Genomic DNA, 25583 nt, shown 5'->3' with positions numbered 1-25583 from the left:
TGTGGATAGCATTCTTTCTCATAAATCCCTTAGAGTTGTCCTCAGTCATTGCATTGCTGCTAACTAACTGCATTTTTCATAATTCATTCTAGAATTTTCTTAAGAATCCAAATTAAGCTCCATATCACATAGTTTGTAGACTCTGTTCTCTTCCTCCCCACCCTCCCTGTTTTTTTTTTTCAAAATAAGAACACAATTTTCAAATCTTCAGTCTTTTTCTGTGATTTCCAGTCTTCACTCTTTTTGTGATTTCCCAATACTACTGATAGTGATGCAATAATTATTTCTCTCAGTTTTTTTTAACCCTAATAATATTCTCCTTTTGGGGCAAGGTAACTTCATCAGGGGAACTAGATGCTCTTTTATTCTGTTCTTACTTTTCTTATAATTCAACTACCTGCTAGTCACGTTTATTCTTTTGTTTCTTCTATACAATTCATTTTCTTTGGCAGGGAAAACAGAAGCAAAATAAGAATTATTGCTTTCTCTCTCTTGTCAGTTATTGTGTCATCTACTCTAAGCAAAGATTCCATGCCTTCTTTAGTCCTTCCCCCTACTAGCAACTAGCTTCAAAAATTCCTTTTTTTTGACTTTTGTTCCCCTCACCAGCCTCAGCTTATGCTCAGCATAAGCTCTTCCTTATACTCCTTAGTGGAGATATCTCTAGTGGTAGACTTTGATGGATAGAGGGATGGTTTCTACTGGTGGAACCTGAAGTAAAAACATTTTAGTGTCTGGAAGAGTGTGAGCAAAGACACAACGTCAGGAAAACACATGCCCATTTAGAGTGTAGTGAAGACTTCAGGCTGGGTAGAGCAGTAATTTCAAAATGAGGTGCTAGCTGGAAGGGAGGCAAGTGGAGCAGAGAAGTAGTTCTTGTTTGGAGAGAGCTTCAAGATGATTTACTGGGACAGGCAAAGAAAATATTAAAAGTGTAGAGGCAAATAAGACTGGCTGTCTCTGTTTAGCTTTAGCTCTGTTATTCTCCTTTCTCTGACTAATTCTATTATAGTTTATATTGGATAGTTATGTGAAATGCTGCTCTTCAAGCAGGCAGGTGGAAAGGTAAGATATTCCCAGAAACCTCTATCCATAGCACCTTCAGGCTCCTGTTCTTTCTCCTCCAATCCCACTTTCCTATCAGCACAGAACTCTTAAGTCCCTTGATTCAGGCCAATGAAAAATTGTCATGTTAAAAAAAATACACAAAATATGTTGGCAATGTCATCTTTATCTAATTTTAAATGTATTTGTATATATTTATATTGTATATGATACATTACACAATTTTCATATATATAATTCACAAATAATTTAATAAGTAAATAAACACATATTAGAGGTAAATGTTCAGAAGGTTTTTTTTTTGTTTTATTTATGTGGTAATCAAAAAAGTTTGTAAATCACTGGTCTAGAACATAGGTTATGCAGTATAATACCACGAACAGTTGCATTCTGCCAAGGAGTACAGCTACAGAGTAGAGGAAGAATATTAAGAGATATATGGAAGGAATAACAAGAAGGCCATTTTTGCTGGATCATAGAATAATGTGTAAATGTGTAATTTGTAAGAAGATTGTAAAGTTAGAAAAAGTCTGTTTACAAAGGGCTTTAAAAAGCAAGTAGCATTTTTTGGGGGGGATCATGGTAATAAGAGTAAGCCATTTGATTTTATTGAATAGAGGTTGGCCTGGTTAGCCCTGTACTTTAGGGAAATCACTTTTTGTAGCAAGGTGGAGGATGTATTAAGAGTAGGGAGAGTAATCAGAAGGCTTTTGTAATAATCTATTTACAAAGACCTGAACCAGGATGGTGATTGTGTGAAAGGGATACTATTATTATTTTTTGCAAGGGATATTATGCAGAAATAAATACCACAACTTGGTAACAGATTGGATACATGGAGTTAGAATGGGAAGAGAGTTGAGAATTTGCTTGGGATATCCTGAACTAAATATCATCTGAAATGCATCACGTTAAAAACAGAATTCTCCTTTTCCAACTTAACTATTACAATTCAATGCACCAACAATCTCCATCACCAGGACTCAGGAGGACTGCATTTAGATAAGACATATTCCATGCCCTAAAATAGTTTATAATTTTTAAGGGGATACTTTTGATAAGGTTTCTTTTTTTTAATTCTTACCTTCTGCCTTAGAATTGTATTGGTTCCCTGGTAGAAGAGCATTAAGGGCTAGGAAATTGAGGTTAAATGACTTGTTGAGGGTCACACAGTGAGGAAGTGTTAGAGGATAGATTTGGACTAGGTCTTTTGGAATCCCAGCCAGTCTTCCTGTCCATTGTGCTATTGACTACTGTTGTGTGCAGATGCAAAGCATGGAATCCGTGCAAAGGTACAGGGATAGCCTCACCCAGAATTCCAGGGATTTGCAGGGATTCCATGCTTTGCATCTGCACATAACACTACCTCTCAATAAAACTTAAATAGTCACTATTACTTGATATTATTAGAGAGGGATATCTGAAGGCAGAGCCAGGATAGCAGAGTAGAAGAAGCACTAGAGCTTAGCTTTCCTACCATTCCCCTCCAAACAACTTTAAAATAGCACCTCAAATCAAATTCTGGACTGGCAGAGCCTAGAAAAGGTCAGGGTGAGATGGGCTTCCAGCGTAAGCCAACCTTGGAAGTCAGAAAAAGAGGTCTATGATGTATGGATGTAGACTGTCCTGGAACCCTCTTGGACGCATTGCAAGTGGTGGTACTTAGCAGCAGTTTCAGGAACTCTCAAATCAGAAACAGATTGAGGCAACTGGTCAGAAAGACATTATAGGGGAATCCTGTGCTATCATGCTATCACTGAAGCTAGAACCAGATTCTATTTGACAGTTCCAATGCCTTTGCCTACTTCCAGATGACAATTTAAGGAAACAAAGAAGTGCTGAGAAATAATATTGCTTTTTGTCACAAGAGATCAGAAACTTTGCAGAGAAGTATGTTAATTTTAAAAATATAATTAGGAAAGAATTAATGAGATAAATAAAAATGTAACAACCAAAAAGAGAAAATTATCCCCAAATTCTTCCATTATCTAAACTATGAGGGATGAGTCCTGAAGGTAACAGTCTCATAATCTTTGTATGCCTGGTAGCATATAGAATTGTGCTTTGTGTATCCATTAAGTGTTCTATAGATATCTGTTGATTTGGTTTTATTTGATGTGATTTTAATTCCATATATTAGAGGTCATGATAAAATAAAATCTTAGAGGTTAAAAAATAAAATTTCGTACTTTCCTCATTTATTTCTGAATCATGAGTACCTCTGGAGATGAGAAAGTGACATACAATGGAAAATATACAGTAAATAATTCATTATCATTCTCTTCTCTGCAATTTCTTGGCTTTGACTTAGAGCACAAATATTAAAAGTGTGAAAATCTTTCTCTTTTCAGAAAAAAAAGTTAACTCGTTTGGAACATTTCAATCAATAGCCTATTAGCTTCTTGATAGAAAGTATGGTTTTTTACCTCTTATTGTATTCCAAGTGCTTGACACATAGTAGGTGTTCAATATATGTTGATTTATTGATTGATGGATGGATAAATTGCAAATGAAAGCATGTATATTAAATGAAATTAGAACTCAACTCTGTATAAACTTTTTTGGTATCTACTGTGTTCTTGAAATAATGACCATAATTTACATGAATAAAATCTTTATCACTTTTTTTTAAGCTACTTGCTCAGCTGGACTCTCAGTTACAAGTTAGGATCACTAGAAGGTGGCTTACTACTTTTTTCAAAATTTTAGGGGTAAGCCTGAGGGCCCGTGGCTTCTAAAACAAGACTGGGGGGGATTGTAATATAAAGTATTGCTATTCTTAATGTAAAATGTTAGTAATCTTCATGCAGAAAGAATAAGGGTCTGGAAAAGAGATCTTTAGACTCCCAGTTCTTGAAGTTCTCTTGAATCTAGCAGGAAGACATGGTCTTTGTAAAGTATAAATTAATCTGTAAGTTATTGTTCTGACTCCTTTTAGGATGAGGTGTAAGTGGAGAAATAAGTCTTCTGTAGGATTCCTTTAAGCTGATTACTTAGCTACTGCTTTGTCGAGCCATATTTTTGGAGAGTCAAACTGTTTCTCCATTGGGCCAGAAGACTTCTCTGTTGATTCTTGTTCATAATATGCAATTCACCTCTTCTCTTCTGGTGCTGGCCATGGAGAAGACTACAGCTAGTACTCTGTAGTTTTTTTTTTTTTTTATTGATTGAGCAAGGTTCTCAAGGGTGCTATCACACACCCAACTCAAGGCTGCCACTTGGTCACCTCCAGTTTCTTATGGCTATTGCTAGATTACATACTTCACTTGATGGTGGGACCTCTGATCTTTCAATCTTCTATACCCACAAGGGTTTAGAATACTCATTCATATATATATGTATATATATGTATGTATGTATGTATTGTCTCTCACAGGCCAAGGAGGAAAAGAATCTCATACTTTCTTCTCTTTTATTACAGCAACTTAGTTATTTCTCTCAGTGTCTCCCAAGTCTCAAATGGTCTCCTTCCATATCTCTGCCTACTGCCTTCCCTGGCTTCCTTCAAATCCCTACTAAAATTTCATCTTTTACAGGAAGCCTTTCCCAATTCTTCTTAATTCGAGTGCCTTTCCTATTCTAGTGCCTTTCCTATATTAATTAATTACCCTGTATTTTGTATATTTGTAAATATTTGTCCTTCTTGTCTAACCCATTAAATTGTGAGCACACCTTGAGGGCAGGGACTGTTATATGCCTCTTTTTGTTTCCCTAGCACTTAGCAAAATGCATGGCAGGCACATAATTGGTGTTCAGTAAATGTTTAACTGGCTGGGTCATCAATTCTTTTCTTTCTCATAGCCAATTATCAGGGATAGGATTTCTGAATCAGGGAGAGGATTTCTGAATATATTCTGTATATTACACTAGTAAGGGCAAATCTAAATGAGGCTTTGCTCTATTATACTCTTCATTTCATAAAATATTTTATGTTCTCAACAAATTGGTTGGAGTGCATTGAGAACTCTAATTATAGACTGTTTTTTATTAGCTATATCTCATTTTATCAGAATTTTAAAATTACAATTGAAATCGTGTTTACCCAATAATTAATTTCATGTTTTTTAAATAGTGTAAGTTGAGAAAATCTTTTTTTACTTAAAAAATAACCTTAAATCTGTTTAAAAATCCAGTTGATGATATAACTGTTTTCAGAATTTGGATAACCAACTCATTCCATTTAAATTGCTACAGTTTTAAAAATAATTATCCAAAGACCAAAAGTTTATTGCTCTGACATTTTTATTATTATAGTCCTAATAAAAGTGCTATTTTTTAGTAATATTTACTTTGATATATAAAGCATAGTTTGCTTGCTCAGCATAACTTTCAAATCTCACTTCCAAAAAAAATCACCAAAAAACTTAACACTATGTAAAACTGAAAATATTATTTTCAATCTCATTTTCTTCTCTTGAGCTTTACCAGAGACCTTTGACCCCTTGCTTCACTTGTTAAGTGTTCATATTGAATCAGCTTGAAATTCCTACATTCCCAAACTAGGTGGGTGGGATGAGGACACTTATAATCCTTTTTCTTCAGTCTAAGTCTTTTATTTACCCCAGGGAATTCTTCTTAAGTCTTAACTTAATAGTTTTTAAAATTAAAAATATATAAGATATTAACCTAAACATGAAAAATGATCAATATGTTTGTATGGTATTTATATACTGATTTGTGTATTCTGTGTGGCCTAGATAAACTTTTGGAGCATAGACCTTTTTCTGTGTTCAGTTTTATGGATCTTTTCAGATTCTCTTAGATGTTCAGCAAGAAGCAAAAGAAATAGAAGAGTTACATGAAAACACTATAGGCAGTATTTATATTAACTTATTGGAATTGTCAATAAGGATGGTGAGCGTTTAAAATTAATGCAAAAAGGAAGGCATAAATAAATTTGAACCTTCTATCACAAATCATAGAAGTGAAATAAAATTGCAGAAAGCTTGTTGCTACTTTTGATAATTATAAATATTGTATAACATTGGATTCCCCCCTCCTCCCAAATAAAAGGCCACACAATAAAGTTTTACCAAACTAACTTTGTTAAATTTTTTTTCTGCTGAAACTTCACTTCTATACATTTATGGTTCTGTCATCATAGTTTTAGGTTCAAGATTCATTCCCCTCCAAACATGACATTCAAGGATTTAAGGATTCAAAGAACAATGTGGAAAAGAGACATCTGTGAAAATTGACTTAAGGAACAAATCTTGCATAGGGAAACTTGGAAAATATATTTGATGCATAGTTTACTTAATTCATAAAATGTGACTTTTTAAGCAGATTTTATAATCATTTTTGTATCCTACTGGTAATTAAATCATATTTGAAAGACTCTCATATGGAAGAGGGATTAGATTTTTGTTTTTATCCAAAGCATATAAATATGAGAAGTGTATCAAAGTTTGAAGGAGGGAGAGTTTGGCTTAATATAAAATGGAATTAGTTGTCTACCAATTAGAGCTGTGTAACAATGAAATGAGCTGCTTTTTCGGTAATGAGAACCCCTTTAAAAGTAATATTTCAATAGGGATAAACTGATATTTTATTAAGGGTATTGTAGAGTCTAGCCCTAAAGCTAGAATCTTATGATTTTAGTATATTAGATGGTATTTGGAATAGAGGATCTCCAGTTTTTTTCCTTATTATATTTGAACTCTCCTAAAGAGAAACTTAAGAAAGATAATGAAGCATTATCATGTAACACCCAAACAGTAAATCAAGCCTATTCAAGGCAAAATGGCATTTATAAAGTACTATGTTATTAGCCCAAGTTTGAACTAAACTTGAATAGATAAGAAGGTAAATTAAAAATCTCTCTTTCTCTCCTGAGCACAAGGAGCTTATCTCTTCATAATATCAGAAAAAAATTTAAATTAAATAATTGAGAATAATACATGGTAGTACAGAAACAGGTACAATATGTAGATGCCAGACCACTGAACATTTCCAAATCTATGGAAAATTTGCCAGTTCAAATGTAATGAAACACTTTGGGCTTTGATGGACTGATAAATTTAAACATGGTAAGATATGTAAGTTAACTCCTTCAAGGTACCTTACTAGCCTCTTCATAATGTGGAACAAATATTATGGCTGTGGCACTTGATTTTGGTGAAAATGACTGAAGTGACTAAATCAGCCCTGCTGTTGTTTAATCTGTAGACTAAGCATGGATGTAGTCACTTCCAGTCCCAGACTTAGACCAAAGAAAGTTTGTTGGGATATAGCAATAATCTCTGTATACTCTATGCACAGTAAGTAAAGTCAACAGCATTGCAATGAAGATGACATTGTAATTTTAAGATGATGGCTAAACATGTTAAGGACCAAATTATGTGGAATTTTTTTATGATCCCTAATGAAAACTCCACGTAAAAGTTAAAAACTGGTAAATCAAAGCAGATGTAGAGAAGCTATGCTAAAATGTCAAAACACAGTTCTGTCAGGTCATAGTTTCATTATTGTTTAAATAATGGTTAAACTTAAGGCATTAAAATAACATCAAGAATGAAGCATAACGTAAACCCACAAGAGCAAGGAATTGTAAAACCAGGATTTTATGTCCTTAATTGAAACCTGCTTTATTTAGGCATTGTAATAAAATTATATCCTATCAGAACATCCTAAGACTCTTGAAATTGCTTGCTTTTATTGCCTACATTAAGTCTGAACATAATTATGTATTGCATCTGTTATAATACAGCTATTTTAGAAGAAAAAACAATGAATGTGGTTGGATCCTAGGATAGAATCTCATAGTTAACATAGTTATTATAATTCTATTAGGGTATCTTTAGTGGCTATCAGAGTTCAGCCTTTATGATGTGGTAATTTGGTTACTATCAACTCTGCTTATTTTCTAATCCCACTGAAATACCACTTCATAATTTGCCTTCTGGATGCCTTTATTGTTTTCCGGGAGAGACAACTCTACTTGTTTAGTTCATCAAGTTCTTCATGAAGACATAATAAATAAGGGTTTGACTGAGTAGTGTGTAGTATGATTTATTCCTTTTTTGATATCTGAGCCTCAATCCTTGCATTTGGATTTGAGTTTCCCCTTTGGCCTTTATGTCATTTAGGGACTTAACACCGGTACTTCATTCAAACTCAAAGATGAGTGAATGGTTCATGAGGTACTATGAAATACTTTCCTATTATACTTTTCATGTACATCTAATTCTTTTAAATATCAATAAATTCTTCATGAAAACTTTTTGAAGTAGGAAAAAATAAATATGGATAGCTATCTAAAATTAAAAAGAATATTAGAACATAGGTATAATAATCATCTACTTTTATTTATCTTTTTCTTGAAAACACGATTGATATTTGGAAATGGACTTAATTCTATCTTTTCAGAATGAAAGCAGTGGTTACTACTACCATTCTACTACTGGTATTATTTATATTGTTATTCCTTTGTTATTTCAACAGCTCATAAAATTATTCAGCAAACATTTATTAAATATTGTTCTTGGAAAAGACATTTCATCAGGTGTTGAAAGTACAATTATGAAAAATAACATCATTGGTGATCAAATAGCAAATCTGGCACTCTTTCCAAATGTCCTTGAGTTTCTAACCTCACCCTCATAGGAGATATATGTGTCAAACATAGTATAACTAAATCCCTAAGGTGGGAATGATTGGTAAAATTATTAGCGAATAAGGGAAAACTCCAATACTTAGAATGCTTGCTCGGTGCCATTCCCTCAATACTCTCCATTTATTCATGGCAGAAAGACAGACAAATTGTCAAGTTTGGGCATGGCTAGCCCTAACACAGGAACAATCTGGTGCTAAAGTGAATTTACCCGAAAAATCTTCCCCCCATACACACATACACTTTCCACAGTCCACATACACATCTCATTCTGTTCCATCTTGTAAAAATGATAGATATTGATTCTGTGGAGAGACCAGAAGAGGAAGTGAAAACATGCAGCCATTTGCCTATCACCTTATCCTAGGCTAGGGACTTATCAGATCTTCAGTCACACCTGTTCCTTGCCATTTATCCTAAGATGTACAACCCTTTGAAGGAAAGGAGAAAGGAAGGAAAAATGAAGCAGAATGCTATGATTATTGGTTATGCCAAGTCTGAGAAAATGGTAAATCAGTGTCATTTGATATCAATCCTGTCCCACCAAAAGTTATTTAGAGTGGACAGCTAGGCTAACAGAACCTGTATCTTGCAGTATGATAAAGCTTAGGCAATCACATAACACAAGCTTAAGAAGTTGTCTGTTCATCAGAAAAGAAGAATGGACCCAGAAAATGAGTATAGGAATACAAGGGAAAAGGTGGAAGCATCAAAGTTATGAAGGGAAAAAATGTTTCAATAAATGCATAAGCAGATACATTATTGGAAATGATTATAACTGCTGAAGGAAGAATAAATTAAATATCAAAAGAATAAAAAATTCTCTTAACAAATATCATGAAATGTAACATTTATTAAGCATCTACTTTGTGTCACACATTATGTTAAACAGTAGTGAATCAAAGAAAAGCAAAAGGTAATCCTTTCTGTCAGTGAGCTCACAGTCTGATGGAAGAGACAACCTGAAAGCAATTATTTCCAAACAAGCTAAATGCAAGATAAATTAAAAGTATTCTACAAGCAAAAGGTACAAGAATTAAGGGGCACATTAGTGTCAGATGAAAGACAGAACTTGGGGAATATTCGGAAGATGGAGCAACTGCAAGAAGTTTTAGGATAGATACCTCAAATAAGAAATAAAGTCCATTAAAAAAAAGAACTGCCTGTAAATCAGAAATTAGATGAAGCAATAACAAGAAGTCTGAGGATGCCTCAAATAAGAAATGAAGTCCCTAAATGAAAAAATAGAACTGCATATGAATCAGATTAATTTCAAACTAGACTTATTCAATGATTCAATCAGAATCAATTCAACCTAGAATTAACCCATGCTAGACAGTTTGTTTAAAGAACTAAAATGCATATTTCCAGAAAAGGAACACACCAATACTGGAGGATAAAAAGATTCAGCAAGTAACAATATTAAAATAACATCAAATTGGTATTTAAACTAAAAATAAATGGTGTAACTAAGTGGTATAGTGGATTGAGTGCAACATATAGAAACAGGAAGACTAATCTTGACTTCACATTTGACTTCAAACAGTGACTAGCTGTGTGACTATCAGCTGGTCATTTAAACTGTTTTTGCCTCAGTTTCTTATCTGTAAAATGAACTGGAGAAGGAAATGGCAAACCATTCCATTATCTTTGCTAAGAAAACCCCAAATATGATCACAAAGAGTTAGATACAACTAAAAACAATGGGATGCCCAGATCCAACTTGAGACTCACCAGTGTCCCAGGGAACATGAACAATAAAAATAATATTTAAACAATATGCCTAATTCAGGAAACAAAAACAAGGAAGCTGTCTGGAACTTATAAATACATGCAACAAATACTATTGAAGTGGATTAAGTACATTGCTACCTGGGGAAAATATTCATTATTCAAATTTAACATTTTATACAGCTTAAATTGAATAATTTCCAGGCCAACAACAAACATTACAAGTGACTAGGAGAGTAACCTAAAAATATAAAGCAATGAGTGCACGGATCCAAGACAATTCCCAAGAGATTCATGATGAAAAAAGGGTTCCCACTACCGTAGAAGAAATATATGGAGTCTGAATGCAGATTAAAACACACCTTTTTTTGCTTTTTTTTTGAGTTTTTTCTTTTATTTGTAACATCTTCTTTCATACCATGTCAAACATGGAAATATGTATTGCATGATAGCACACATATCTATATCACATTATCTGCCAGGTAGAGGAAGGGGAGAGGAGAGAAGAAGGAAGAGAACATGAATTGCAAAATATCAGAAAACAATTTTTGAAAGTTGTATCTATATGTATAATCTAAAAAAGAAAGTATAATAAAATTTAAAAAAATTTAAATTGAAAAATGTGAATAAATATTATTTCAGTTGTAAAATGTCATAGAAGAGTATGTAAAAGTATATTCCAGAAAAGCAATTTATTCTAGCTATAAGCCTATATGTTATAATTAGAAAACCTTAAGCCAAATAAATTAATAAGAAATGGACTTTCAACCAAAAGAGGGATTTTAAATATTGCTATAAGAAAAATATTGGACAAAAATGTTCATCTATCAACAAGGAATATAATAGTGTAACTGGACTCTTTAAGATTCAGAACAAATTTAAAATACTATCTTCACTTCTTGCCATTGTATCTTTCAAGAGTCTACATCTGGAATATTGTTTTAAATACTAGAATAATCAGCAACATAATTATAATGAATATATATAATACACACATATATTATATAATTGGGCATATATTTATATGTAAAATGCATAAATATACAAACATATATGTGTATATGTTTATATTTCTCATTTCCTAGCTCTTTCTCTGTTCTTGACACTATCAACTGGTTATTTCTACTGTATTTCCTTAAGGATCTCAAATTCATTATACCAAACTAAATTCATTCTCTTTCACTTAAACCAACCATCTTTTGAACTAACTCTATTTCTGTTAGTTGGCCAAGTTCCTTTAGATTCCCACATTTGGCAATCTTGTAATTGTCTTTGGTTTCTCATTTTACCTTATTTCACATATTCAAACGATTCCCAGATCTTGTCATTCCCCCTGCTTCACTAGAGAACATTTTAATATCTTTTACCTTCTTTCCAATCACATAGCCAACACTCTAATTGTTGTGGAACACACTAGTTCACATCATTATCATATTTTCGTTGGATTATTGCAAAAGCCTTTTACTTAATCTTTCTTCCTTAAGCCAATGGATTCCTACATTAGCTCAGTTCTCTCTCTAATCCACATTACAAACCACTCTGAAAATGATATCCTTAATGTACATTTCTGTCACCCTTTTCTCTCTTTCAGAATTTGTTGATCTATACTTTGTTTCTTCCAGAATGTTGTTAAATCTAATAACTAGTTTTGTTGAATAGTTAGATCTTAACCCAGTAGTTGAGATTTTTGGATTTATTTGATATGAGGCTATTTAAATTCCATGTCATGCATTTCATGCCACATATCTTTATTATTGATATTGTCTGTGGTTTTATTCATCATAATATGATTTGTGTTAAAATATTTTAACAAAATCAATTTTTTGGTTGTCGTGTCTGAAATTATGATTACTACTACTGCCATTTAAACTTTAGATGAAGAATTACAGAGTTTGCTTTATCCCTTAATTAAATTGTGTAGATTTTTTTGTTTAAAACATGTTTCTTATAAACAGTGTATATACATGTAGACATGAATATATATCCATCCAAATCTATCTATCTATAATCTGTGCTCTGATTTCTAATACATTCTGCTATCTTCATTCATTTTATTGTCATTTACTTTTCCCAATCTTTGTTTCATTCCTCATTTATAAAGATTAAGAAAGTGGTGAGCAAGGAGAATGTACCAGTTCTCTAGTTTCAGTGCTTTCCTGCCACTTTTCTCTTTCCTTTAACTAGAATTTACTGGTGTTTTTTACATTTATTTCTTTTAAACCCCTAATCACGGTCTTTCTGTGATTAAAGTTTATTTTATAATTTTCCTAAATGAAATGTATTTGTCCTCCACTGTGTGTATATATATATATATATATGTACATATATAGTTATACATATATAAATATGTATATTATAATATAGTCTTCCCCACTTTGACTAGTTAATATGAAAGTGAAGGTCCAGGTATTGCCCATTCATTCTTCTCCCTTCCTTTTTTGTTTGTTTATCCCTTTATCTGTGTACCCTCTTTATGTGAGATTTCTCTTACCCTTTATCTCTCTCCCACCCTGGTCTCCTATTATCTTCTGCTTATCCTAAGAGCTTTGCTGTATTTGACTCCCTATGATATTAGTTGCATATATATACATATACAGACAAGGGAAAAACATATACATATATTTTATCATAGTTAAACCCTTATGATTGCTTTGTCTACATTTTACATTTACTGTTCAATTGTGGCCTTTTCAACAGGACTGTGTGGAAATCCTTTTAGCTCATTTAAGGTCTGTTTTCCCCCTATAGTATTATTCTTTTATATTATATTTTGCCAGTTAAGTTATTCTTTGTAAGCCTATGCTTTTGCCTTTTAGAAATATAATTTTTCAACTTTTTTTTTTGGTAATGGATGCTAAATATTACATGATCTTGACTGAATCTTTAGTACTAGGATCCCTTCCTTTTAGCTGCCTGAAATATTATTATTTTATCTACAAGCTCTGAATGTTGGCCATAATGTTCCTTGGAATTTTCCTTCCATTGTTCTTGATGATACATTTTCTAATTAATATATCATTTAAAGATCTCAAACTGATGGTCTGCAAGTTTTCAATAAACCCAACTATTCTTACCGAGGGTGAAGTATGATTCTGTCTTCCTGGTCTGATCTTTGAAAGCTCCTGGTGTTAGCTTAGGTTTGGGAAAAACCAAATGTGCCCTTGTTAAAGCTCCTGGATCATTGAAATTATTGGTGTGAACAACAATAAAAATTGAAATCATAGGTGGAGAATAATTGGTAGTACAATCGGATATTGTGTTTTTATGTCAATTTATAAAATAATAGAAAGAAGCTAGATATTATGATTGGCAGGAACTAGAACTGGGTCTCAGTTTTTCTTCTAGTCCTTTTGCATTCCCAAATATCAAGTCCCATGTCCATTAAGGTCCTTTATCTTCCCAAATATTTGCTAATATGATCCTGTACAACATTCTGTACCTGTGCACCTGATTCAAAGTAATCTAAAGGGCTTATGTTTTACTGTTGTTATTATGTGAATAAAGTACTCAATACCATTTTTATTGGGATCCTATCCAGTGGTATGAAACTCAAATAGAAATAGATTCCCAAGGACCACATATTGACTTGAAAAACACAAATTAGCATGACCTACATTGTATTGTATTTTAATTTATTTTATTAAATATTTCCTAATTATATTATAATTTGGTTCTGGGCTTTGTGACTTTGATACCTCTCCTGTAGAATATAGTTTGTTGTACAAGTTTTCAGATATTACAGATATTTGATTTTCATTGTTTATTTACAATAACAATAAATATTATAATTTAAAGTAAATATAAAATCCTAGATGATAATAAAAATAAAACATTCACTATTATATGTTGAAGATGGCAGATCAAACAGAAGTAATGAAAGGCATCTATCAGTACCCTGGTGTTCGATATCCTGTGCTCACTCCTAATCTTCAGGGTTTTCATCGTGCCGTAAGTAATATTAATTTCTATTTGGGCTAAATAATATAACTTCCCTTTTATCAAGCAAATTCCCTAAGGCCATATGATACTTACATCCCACATGTATATCTCAGGAAAACTGAGCTAACATGCTGTTTAGGCAGTAACACCTCATTTATCAGGCTTGTGAAGGAGTGAAGTATGCCACAGAAATGCCTTTTTCAGATAAATGAAGGTTCACCTTCAAGTGTCAAGGCTTTTACTTTAACTTCCCTTCTGTAATAGAAATTGCTCCAAAATGTATTGCATATTCTTCTGTTTTTTTAAAAAAATATAAGATAAAGACACTGACTAGGCATGGGATTTTTATTAGTTTAAGAAATTCCCAATTAGGTAACTTACTTTATTAAAGAGGTTCAACAATTCTTTGTAGCTTACACAATCTTAGAGACTTGCCTAGAACACTGATAGCCTAACTAAAATGTTCAAGATCACAAAGCAAGTATGTGGCAGAGGAAGTGCTTGAAGAAAGTTCTTCTGGCTCTGCAGCAAGCTCTTTTCTCCATACTACATCTCCTAAACATGAATCATGAAACATCATTTAACCTATTCTTAATTCTCTTCAAGCACAGAATTACAGAATTTGCGGGCTAAAATGGATCTGAGCAATCATCTGTACAATTCAGACCACTCCAAAAAAAATCCTTCCTTCAAGAGATTTCAATATTAGAACCATAAGCACATTGTAATGTACACTAGAACAATTAGTTCTAGAGATAGATGGTATCTCAAGTTTTCATTGAATGCAGTTCCCTAATTTTTTTCACAATAGAAAATTGAAGCAGAAAAGATATGGCGTGTCCAAAGTCATGCAGGCTGTTAGTATCAGAACTAATATTTGCTCGGAGGTTCACTGATTCTAGATAGCTTGCATTTTCCTCTACAATAAAGCATGAAGCAAATAAGTGGCGAAGTGGGTAGGGTGCCAGGTCTATGGTAAGAAAGATTCATCTTCCTTAGTTCAAATCTGGCTTCAAACACTTACTAGCTATGTGAGCCTGAGTAAGTCACTTAATCCTGTTTGCCTCAATTCCTCATCTAGAAAAGGAAATGGCAAATATCATTCTAGCATCTTTGTCAAAAAACAAAACAAACAAACAAAAACAGATGGAGATATGAAGAGTTAGACATGACTGAAACAACCACATAGTACTGTACTTCTGTGTCAGCCTCATTAAGCTTTTCTATTCCTTCCCTTTACCCATTCCTTTCCCATTAGCCTTCTCTTCTTTCTACACCATAGAGATTGGGAATCAAGATAATCAGTGGTATTTAGAATTATATGCTAAAACAGAGTTAATACAGTTGTGAATAGGGCCCAAAGATGATTTGAGAGTAGTTATTTTGGGCATACTTAGTTTCCTGTTCCTCATACATCTCCAAATTGCAGGTGTCTTCTAGAGGATTGAATTTAATGTGAAAAAAATGATCTGTCACTTTTGATATTTATGTATTTGTCTCTTTAATTAATTATTTATACTATTTTTTTGAATTTTCTGTGTTACTGTTTGATAAAGTTAATGGTCACAACTTGGAGAAACGTAAGAAAATAACATAAATGTATGTTTTTAAAGCCTGACTTTATGGAGTGTAGTTGTAATATTAGTAAGAGAAGGGAGAGTGGTTGAGAAATTGATTCAACTATTTAAGCATTGAAGATGCCTGCATTTATAGTGAAAAAAAGTTTTGAGAAAATAAGTCATTTTCACTGACATTTTATTAAATAAATATTTACTTATAATATATTATTAATATAAATTATTGTAGATAAGAGAATGGGAAAAGGAATAAAAATAGGGAGGGAAATGACCAAGCCCATGAAACTAAGTTGGAATCTTGAAATAAACATTTAGACTTCAGGCGAGGCAGTAGAGGGCCCAGAAGATAGATGTGGTGATAACTGATGAGAGAAAATTATTTTTAGTTTGGTAATTAAGGATAAACGAAAGGATCAGATCAGGAGGCAAACAAAGGGGCTGATGTAGAAGTAAAGATGTAAGATAAACAAATTAAAACAAAAAAAGAAAAGCTTTTTCTTTAGCAAAGAAAAGAAGACTTGGAGAGCTCATAAAAGGAAAAGTTGTTAAGAGATAGCTGTTACTTGAGCATAGGAAGAAAAGAGACTGGCTTTTAATATTCTAGCTCTGGACAATTTGATTTAAAAAAAGTTTTTGTTGCAAACAAAAATTTTAACTAAAGCACTGTGTTTTCCCTATTTCAGTTGTGATATTGCTGAGGCAAAATATTGCTTAGAAGAAACACATATGAATTAAAACTTTTAAAGTGTCTTTGTAGCCTCATAATTATATAATTATTACCATTCATAAAATTGTCATAAGTCAGAGTGATTGATTAAAAATGCTAGATGTTAGAGAATGATCACATACCAAATATTTAGGGAAAATAAATCTTTGCTTTTATTTCTTCCTTCTAATGTCACTTGCTTGGCATCTGTCAGGTCTCAAATTTTTGCCTCTGAATTGTTTTACAGATTGCAGCTGGGGCCACGGAGGTGTCAGTGTTTGGGGCAGCATCTGAGTCATTCAGTAAGAAGAACATTAATTGTTCTATCGAAGAAAGCATGGAGAGGTTTGAAGCAGTTGTTAAGTCAGCAAGGCATATGAATGTTCCAGTGCGAGGGTATTTATGAAACTTTGCAAGTAACTATATTTTATGAATTGAAGCACCCCAAATAGTTTTCTTCTTAAGTCTCTCCTTTTTAAAGCTCCCTTTTCCTGAACTGTTTAGTATGGTTTTTATATGGTAGGAGTTAAAAATGAGATGCAATGCTCTTAAAACTTTACTAAAGATAATATTTGCAATGATAGAAGAACTAGTTAGCAATTGTTGTTATGACTATCAATTAGGACCTCTCAGGACCTTCCAATTGTAATTTAGGACTCCTGTGTGTGTGTGTGTGTGTGTGTGTGTGTGTGTGTGTGTGTGTGTATGTGTATATATGTATATGTACATATATATAATTATTATAAACTTTTAAGCCAGCCCCTTCTCACTATATTTAATATTCTATTATGAATCAGTTCTCCACATTTATCATATCATATTTATAAAGTTTTTGTTTTGATTATTCTTGAGATCCATTTTTCTTTCCACCACTTTATAAATGTCTCTAGTTTTCTGAAGTGAATTTGGGAATCCACCTTATTTTCTTAGAATTATTTCTTGGCAACTAAGTAGTAGCTCATTGGAGAGATTGCTTGTCCTGGGTCAGGAAGACAAGAGTTCGCTTCCAGACTTAGTATGTGATAGATGTGTGATATGTACAACTTAATTAGCCTCTAACTGCTTTAGTTTCTTCATCTCACATTGAAAATGAGGAAAATAAAAGCATTTACCTCTCGGGATTATTGTGAGGATCAAATGAGGTAATATTCATGATGTACTTTCTGAAACAAAACGCTCCATGGATTCCAGCCATTTTTATAGACGCAGCTGATCATTTTGAAACTCATAGGGTACATAGCTGAACTAGAAGAAAAGATTACTATAATCAACCATCATTTATTAAGCACTTACTGTATGGCCAAGCCCTTTGCAAGGCATTGAGGATGCACAGATAAAAATGAAACAATCCCTTCCCTGGAGGAACTTGAATATATTTAAGGAATTATTAGTAGAGGATGTATCATGAAAGGCCTTGCGTAGGAGATTAAATCTGAGCTGAAATTTTGAAGAGAGCTAGACATTCAAGAAATAGTGATTCTAGGCATCAGAGTTGACATGGAGATGGGAGATGGAATATTATCAGTGAAGGATAGGAAACAGAAAATTCGGGTGGGCTGGAAAGTAAATGAAGGGGATAATGAGTATGGAGCATAAAAAATCAGAGGCAGATTTTGAATGACTTTATTTTATCATTATTGTTTTTTGGGAAACAGACCCAGCAATTCTATTGCTGTGTCTAAGAGTATACACAGGTTCATAACTCTTGGGTGTGACTTCAAATTGCTCTCCAAAATGATTGGATCAATTCACAGTTCCACCAAAAAGGTAATTAGTGTCCCCATTTTTCCACAACACCTCCAACATTTGTCATTTTACCAATCTGATAGATGTGAAATGATATCTCAGAATTTTTTTGGTTTGCATTTTTCTAATCATTAGTTATTTAGAGTATTTTTTTCATATACCTATATATTGCTTTGATTTCTTCATCTGAAAATTTTCTGTTCATATCATTTGTCCCCTTACCAATGGGCCATGGCTCTTGTTCTTAAAAATTTGATGTTCTCTATATATTTTAGAGATGAGACCTCTCTCTGAAAGGCAGTATATAAAATATCTTCCCAATTTCCTGCTTTCCTTCTAATCTTGGTAACATTTGTTTTATTTGTACAAAATCTTTTAATGGACTCAAAATTATTCATTTTACCTTTCACAATGTTCTCCATCTCTTGTTGACTCATGAATTCTTCTCATATCCATAAATCTGATAGATAATATGTTCTATGTTCTTCTTCTTTACATATGATATCTCTTTTTATGTTTAGATCTTATATATCCATTTTAATCTTATCTTAGTGAATGGTATAAGATGCTGATTTATTCCTAATTTCTGCCAAAATACTTTCCAGTTTCCCAACAATTTTTACCAAATAGTGATTTCTTACTTCCCAAACTTAGATCTATGGTTTTTTTTTTGTTTTTTTTTTTTTAACCCTTATCGGTGTATTGTCTCATAGGTGGAAGATTGGTAAGGGTGGGCAATGGGGGTCAAGTGACTTGCCCAGGGTCACACAGCTGGGAAGTGACTGAGGCCGGGTTTGAACCTAGGACCTCCCGAGTCTCTAGGCCTGACTCTTACTCCACTGAGCTACCCAGCTGCCCCCTTAGATCTATGTTTTTGTGAAATACAAGGTTATTGTAATCTTTTACTACTGTTTGTTGTGAGTCTGTTCTGTTCCTCTAATCTACCTTTCTATTTCTTAGCCAGTACCAGATAGTTTTGATAATTAATGGTTTATATTATAATTTAAAACTTGGTACTACTAGATCTCCCTTTTAAAAATAATTCTTTTGACATTATTGATCTTCGTTCTTCAAAATTAATTTAGAGGTTATTTTTCCTAACTCAATAAAATATTTTTGTAAAAATTGAGATGGCTTTGAATAAACATATTAGTTGAAGTAGTATTGTCATTTTAAATATATTAGCTGTACCCATAATTCTCTATTTGTTTAGATCAGAATTTATTTGGATAAAAAGTGTTTTATGATTATTCATATAGTTCTTGGATTTGTTTTGGTAGGAATAGTCTAAGGCATTTTATCATATCTGTGATTATTTTAATATGGAGTATTTCTGTCTATCTTTTCTTGCAGGACTTTGTTAGTAATATATAAAAATGCTGATGATTTATGTGGATTTATTTTATATCCTGTTATTTTGCTAAAATTATTGATAGTTTTTAGTTGAGTCTCAACATTTTCCACATTTGCCATCATGTTATCTACAAAAAGAAATTCTTTTGTTGCCCCTTTTCCCATTCTGATGCCTTCAATTACTTTTTCTTCTCTTATGGCTATTGCTAGTACTTCTAATACTATATTAAATAGTATTGGGGATAATGGGCCTCTTTGTTTCATTCCTGACCTTATTGGGAAGGCTTCTAGTTTATCTCTATTACAAATAATAATTGCTGTTGTTTTTAGATAGATGTTTCACATACTTTTAAGAAAAAAACCATTTTTACTAATGCTTTCCAGTGTTTTTAAATAGGAATGAGTATTTTGTCAAAGACTTTTTCTGCATCTTTTGATATAATCATAATTTTTATTAATATTATCATAATTATTTTGCTGATATTTTTAATTATATTAAACCATCTCTGCATTCCTGATATAAATAAACCTATTTGGGCATAATGCATATATAGTCTTAGTGATATATTGTTGTACTCTCCTAGTTAGTATTTTATTTAGGATTTTTTCATCCATATTCATTTTGAAATTGGTCTGTAATTTTCTCTCTGTTTTTTGCCCTCCCTAGTTTAGATATCAGCACAATATTTGCTTCATAAAAGGAGTTTTTAAAACTTCTTTACTATTATTCCAAGTAATTTATTTAATATTATAATTTATTAATTATTAAATGGTTTTAATTCACTAATAAATGCATCTTGTCCTGATGCTTTTTTCTTAGGAAGTACATTTATGACCCGTTCAGTTTCTTTTTTCTAAAATAGGTTTATTTAGATGTACTGTTTCCTCCTCTGATAGTCTAGGCCCGTGTTAACAAATCCATGGCACAAAGCTATGCCCAGCGGGAGCTGTTCTTTTCCCCCTCTCCGAGTACACCTAAGGACATTTCTCTCATCACCTGCCCCTGATCAGAATTCTAATGGAAGCACTTCTTCCCTCCCCATGTCTGGGATAAGAAGGCAGTTCACATGCAGCATGAGGGCACAGTTTGGGCACTTAGTTTCTAAAAGGTTCACTATCACTGGTCTAGGCAGCTTATTTTTTTATAATTATCTCCCCTGCCCCCCATTTCACTCACATTGTTAAACTTGTTTTAATAAAAAAATAAAAATAAAATTGTTTTCATATAATTGAGCAAAATAACTTCTAATCATTGCTTTAATTTCATCTTCATTGATGGTATAGTCAGTCTTTTCATCTTCAGTACTGGTGATTTGGTTCTCTTCTCTTTTTTTTTTTTATCACACTGACAAATGGTTTATCTATTTTGCTGATTTTTAAAATAAAACCAACCTCTAAATTTATTTATTAATTTAAAAGCTTTATGAGATTCAGCTTTATTTATTTAATTTTTTAGGATTTTTAATTTCATGTTTAGTTGGAGATTTTGAATTTGTTCTTTTTCTAGTTTTTAAATATTTTTTCCTAATTCTTTGATCTTTTCTTTATTAACATAGGCATGCAGAGACATAATTTTTCTTTTAATTACCGATTTTGCTGAATGACTTTATTTGCTAAATAGAGGCACTAATGTTTTATATTATGAGCATTACGGAGATACTGTTATTTAAGAGGAAATGTTACATCCAGGCCTATTCTTTAAGAATATCAATTTGAGAGATAGCCAGGAGACTCAGTGGATAGCCAGACTTGGAGATGAGAAGGCCTGAGTTCAAATTTGACCTCAGACATTTCCTATTTTTGTGACCCTGGACAAGTCATTTAACCCCAAATGTCTAGCCATTATTGCTCTTCTTCATTGGAACCAGTACTAAGTAATGAATCTAAGACTAAAGATAAGATTTCTAAAAAATATCAATTTTGCAGTTTTATTGAAAATGGATTAGAAAGGGTAGAGACTATTATTAGATTGAGATAGAGACCTCAAATGGGAGACTTATACATGATAAATTCTCAATTAGACACTTGTATATGGAGCTGGATGCCAATAGCACCCAAAACCATTGTAGAACCCTAAGCAATTTGGAAGCAAACTAAAGAAAAACCAGAAATGACCAAAGTTCTCTTGCTGTAACTAATTCGACCCATATCAATGGGCTTTGGAACTGGGGCTACATATGATTTTTATGAGTGTGTCTAAAAATATTTTCTTCTGGCATCCTGGTCTTCTAGTGATGAGACTTTCTGTACTCAGGAAGTCCTGTTCTCCAGTGATGTACCTACCATCCAAGACACTGTGCGAAGCCTTTCAAGCTTGAGATTACTTGAGAGAACTCATACATCACTAGCTTTTCTTCAGAAAATTTAGGGTTACCATCCTGACTGGAAAATCCATATTATAAATTGTATGGAGTTTGTCTATCAGCAGATGATTCTTGGATAGACACTGCAAGTGGACAACTGGTTGGACTCAGAATTAAATAGAAGAGAAGCTGCTGGATTGATTATGGAAAATTGAAAAGCTCCTTTAAATACTTCAAACATTTCCTTAAAAAAATCTAATTTTCAAGTACAAATATTCTATTGGTGTTGTTATATAATTGCAAGTCACAGAATGTGGCAGAGTCTGAAAAATGAAAAAAAAACAAATTGTGTAACATCCAAGAATGAAAAGTAATATGACTAGTGTTAGCAGGTTATGACATAAAAATTCTGAAGATTAGATTAAAAGATGTAAAAGTGAGAAACAACTGGTGCTTCACAGATTTGGAGCTGGAAAGACCTTTGGAGGCATTTGAAGCCATCTGTTTTATTTTTAACAAAGAAATCAAATCCCTAAGAATTAGAATGGTCTGGAAAACTATTAGTTTTCAGGAGGATTTTAACATAGCTCTCTCTGATTCTAAGGCCAGCTCTTTGACTACTCTACCTCATTGACAACCTTTATATACTGTAGATGTGCTTGAGATGTCAAGAGATAGCTCATGTTGTATACTTCCTGCAGCAAAGATGATTAGACATGTACAAGAGTCATGAAGAATAGGCAGTTGTGCTGTGTTATGGTTGAGAGAATATTCACATTGATAAGAGGTGATTGTGATAGAATACTACTGTGCCGTAAGAAATTATGAACAAGTTAATTTTAGTAAATATGGAAAGACCAATATGGGATTATGAATAGTGAAATGAGCAGAACCAAGAGAACATTATATTTGTAGCAAAAAAATATTGTTGTATACTAGAGAAAGAACTTATAAATAAAAATAAGAAAGACATAGTTTTACAAAACATATCTTTATCAAATAATGCCTTCTTTAGTTGGGGAGGGGAGGAAGGGAGTTAACTGGGTATTTCAATGTAACAAACAAACTAATAAATAAACAAATACTATTAAAAAGAGAAAATGTATTTGAATGGATATTTTAGGTAAAGTTAAGTACACAGGCTACATAAAAAGTAAATCTTACACTGAAGCTTTAATTTAGAGTCAATTTTCCTTCTTAAATTAAGGTAATTATATTTCTGTTCAGATAATTATTGTAGTTTTTTTATAAGTGATATATATTCTTTATGCTCTTTAATTTTATTATTAACTAAAATAAATGAATTAAGTTTTTTTGAATAGTCACTTCCTAAGAATACTATCAAGAAACAAGAATAAATATCATATTATAATGAAAGGGTTGGAACTGGGACCAATTGTTTCACTTATTTAGGGAGCTTTCCAAGAGGAACTTCTACCAATACAGATGAGTACTTTCTTGCTGCTTATAATCTTATGGACTCTTGTGATACATAAAGTGACTGACACCAGTGATACTAAGTTAGTATATGTTTGAGGAAAAAACAATAACAACAATACCTTGTATTTATTTATCACTTTAAAGTTATTCAAAGTAATTTGTAGTTTTCAAGGTTCTTTGCAAGTATTATCCCTTTTTATCGTCAGAACAATCTTGTGGGGTGTTGTATTTTTGTTCAATCTTGACTCATTCTTTGAGACTACACAGATAATACAGTATATGGGTTTTCTTTTTAGCTTTTATTTTATTTTTTTAAATTTTGAATATTTTCTTCTTGTTAGATATTTCATATTCTTTCCCTCCCCTCCAAACCCTCTTAGCCCCCCTTAGCTGAAGCACAATTCCACTGGGTTTTACATGTATCATTGATTAAGACCTTATTCCATATTATTGATAGTTGGACTAGAGTTATCATTTAGTGTCTACATCCCCAGTGATATCCCCAATAGCCCGGTATATGGGTTTTCTTAACAAAAATGCTAGAATGGTTTGCCATTTTCTTCCCCAATGGATTAAGGCAAAAGAAATTAAATGACTTGCTCTTTATGAGGCTGGATTTGTATTCAGGTGTTCTTGACTCCAGGGATCTAATGCTCTATCCACTGAGCCACTTAGCTTCCTATTTTGTGAGGTAGGTGCCATCATTATCATCTCTATTTTTTTTTTCAACAAATGAGGAAACTGAGTTAAACACAGGTTAAATGACTTTCCCAGAGTCACACAGAGAATGTTTAAGGTTCGATTTGAATTCAGATTTTCCTGACTCTGCATCAGATACTTTATCCCACCTCCCTGACTGAACCACTGTTATTTTTGCTGTGAGGCCAATGCTGCCTAGAATAAAAGAAGCTCATTATATATTTGATTGAACTCTAAAACTACTATATAATATTATCAACATACTGAATAGGATTTAACCCATACTCTAACAGAATGTGTGGCATATAAATCATAGGAGGAATTTCTTAGTGTATTTCATCCCTATGTGTATTTTTCAATACCAAACTGATTTCAATTTAGAACACTACTGCTGGTTTTTTAGGGCATGCTATTTATCTTTGAAACAAGTACTTTCATATTTGGTTTAAACATTTATGTGTTCATTTGAGAATTTCTTGCCCTCAAATTTTACAGAGCTTAAATTTGACTATATTTTTACTGGCAAACTAGAATTTATGTGCTCAGTATAAGTCATTGGCTGTTGGTGCCTCTTATAAATAAGAAAAAAAATGTACTCAAGTAGTTTAGGCTTCAGTATATATATCTTACTATTGCAACAGCTGCATCAACATATACTTGATCATCATCCAGAAAATTTATGTCGTCAGCTGTCAGATTTAAAGTCTGTAAGACACTACACATTTTATAAATGTTTACTAAAACAGTTTAAATGTTTATAAAAATAAAAAACTTGTATATGATCTAAATAGTAGCTTTTATTAGAGTCATAAAGGCCATTGTTTTATATACACACACATATTTATACATCTATATCTATATCTATATCTGTTATATATACATACTTTTTTTGTGAATGTACAGAATTTTACGTAACATATGGGACACATTCAGCAAGGACACTGTGCCAAATCAATATTATAAAATGTGTGGTCAGCTAACTACTGGTACACATATTTTCTATGTGAAACAGCACTGAAATACCTACATTTAGAGTTTCATTCTTTTATGTGTAATTCAGGTGACATTTGCAAAATTCTCTGCTGTTTTCCTACTGGCTTCCTGAATTGAAAAGGGCAGATGGGCACAAAAAAATATGAGAAGCATGTGATAAATATAATTATTTGCTAGTATTTTATCAATGAAATTCATTGAAAGCAAATGTGATGGAAATATACATGGGGTTAAATGCTTTTAAGTCTAAATTCTCAATGCTGCCATAACTATGCGACACATGATTTGTAATTTTTTTGGCTAATAATATTCAGAAATGTGAAATTTTTTCTTAGGTAGTTTTATGTATTCTCAATGTAATAATAGCTAGCATTTAAATAGCACTTTAAGGCTGCTAATTTATTTAATCCTCAAAATAA

General features: G+C 32.5%; 1 protein-coding gene across 2 annotated transcripts in view; it reads left to right on the top strand.

Annotated features, from left to right (window-relative positions):
* Positions 1–25583, top strand: part of HMGCLL1 (3-hydroxymethyl-3-methylglutaryl-CoA lyase like 1) — a 216597-nt gene that overhangs the window by 87840 nt on the left and 103174 nt on the right. For both annotated transcript variants that reach the window (XM_044673536.1, XM_044673535.1), the window contains 2 exons: positions 14261–14356; positions 16878–17026. In XM_044673536.1, the coding sequence (XP_044529471.1) occupies positions 14261–14356; positions 16878–17026 (245 nt within the window). The remainder of the gene's footprint in view (positions 1–14260; positions 14357–16877; positions 17027–25583) is intronic.

Source organism: Gracilinanus agilis, chromosome 4 (genome assembly GCF_016433145.1).
Source record: "Gracilinanus agilis isolate LMUSP501 chromosome 4, AgileGrace, whole genome shotgun sequence".
Lineage (NCBI taxonomy): Eukaryota > Metazoa > Chordata > Mammalia > Didelphimorphia > Didelphidae > Gracilinanus > Gracilinanus agilis.
The sequence above is the reverse complement of the archived record's forward strand: the minus strand, read 5'-3'. Positions and strand labels throughout refer to the sequence as shown.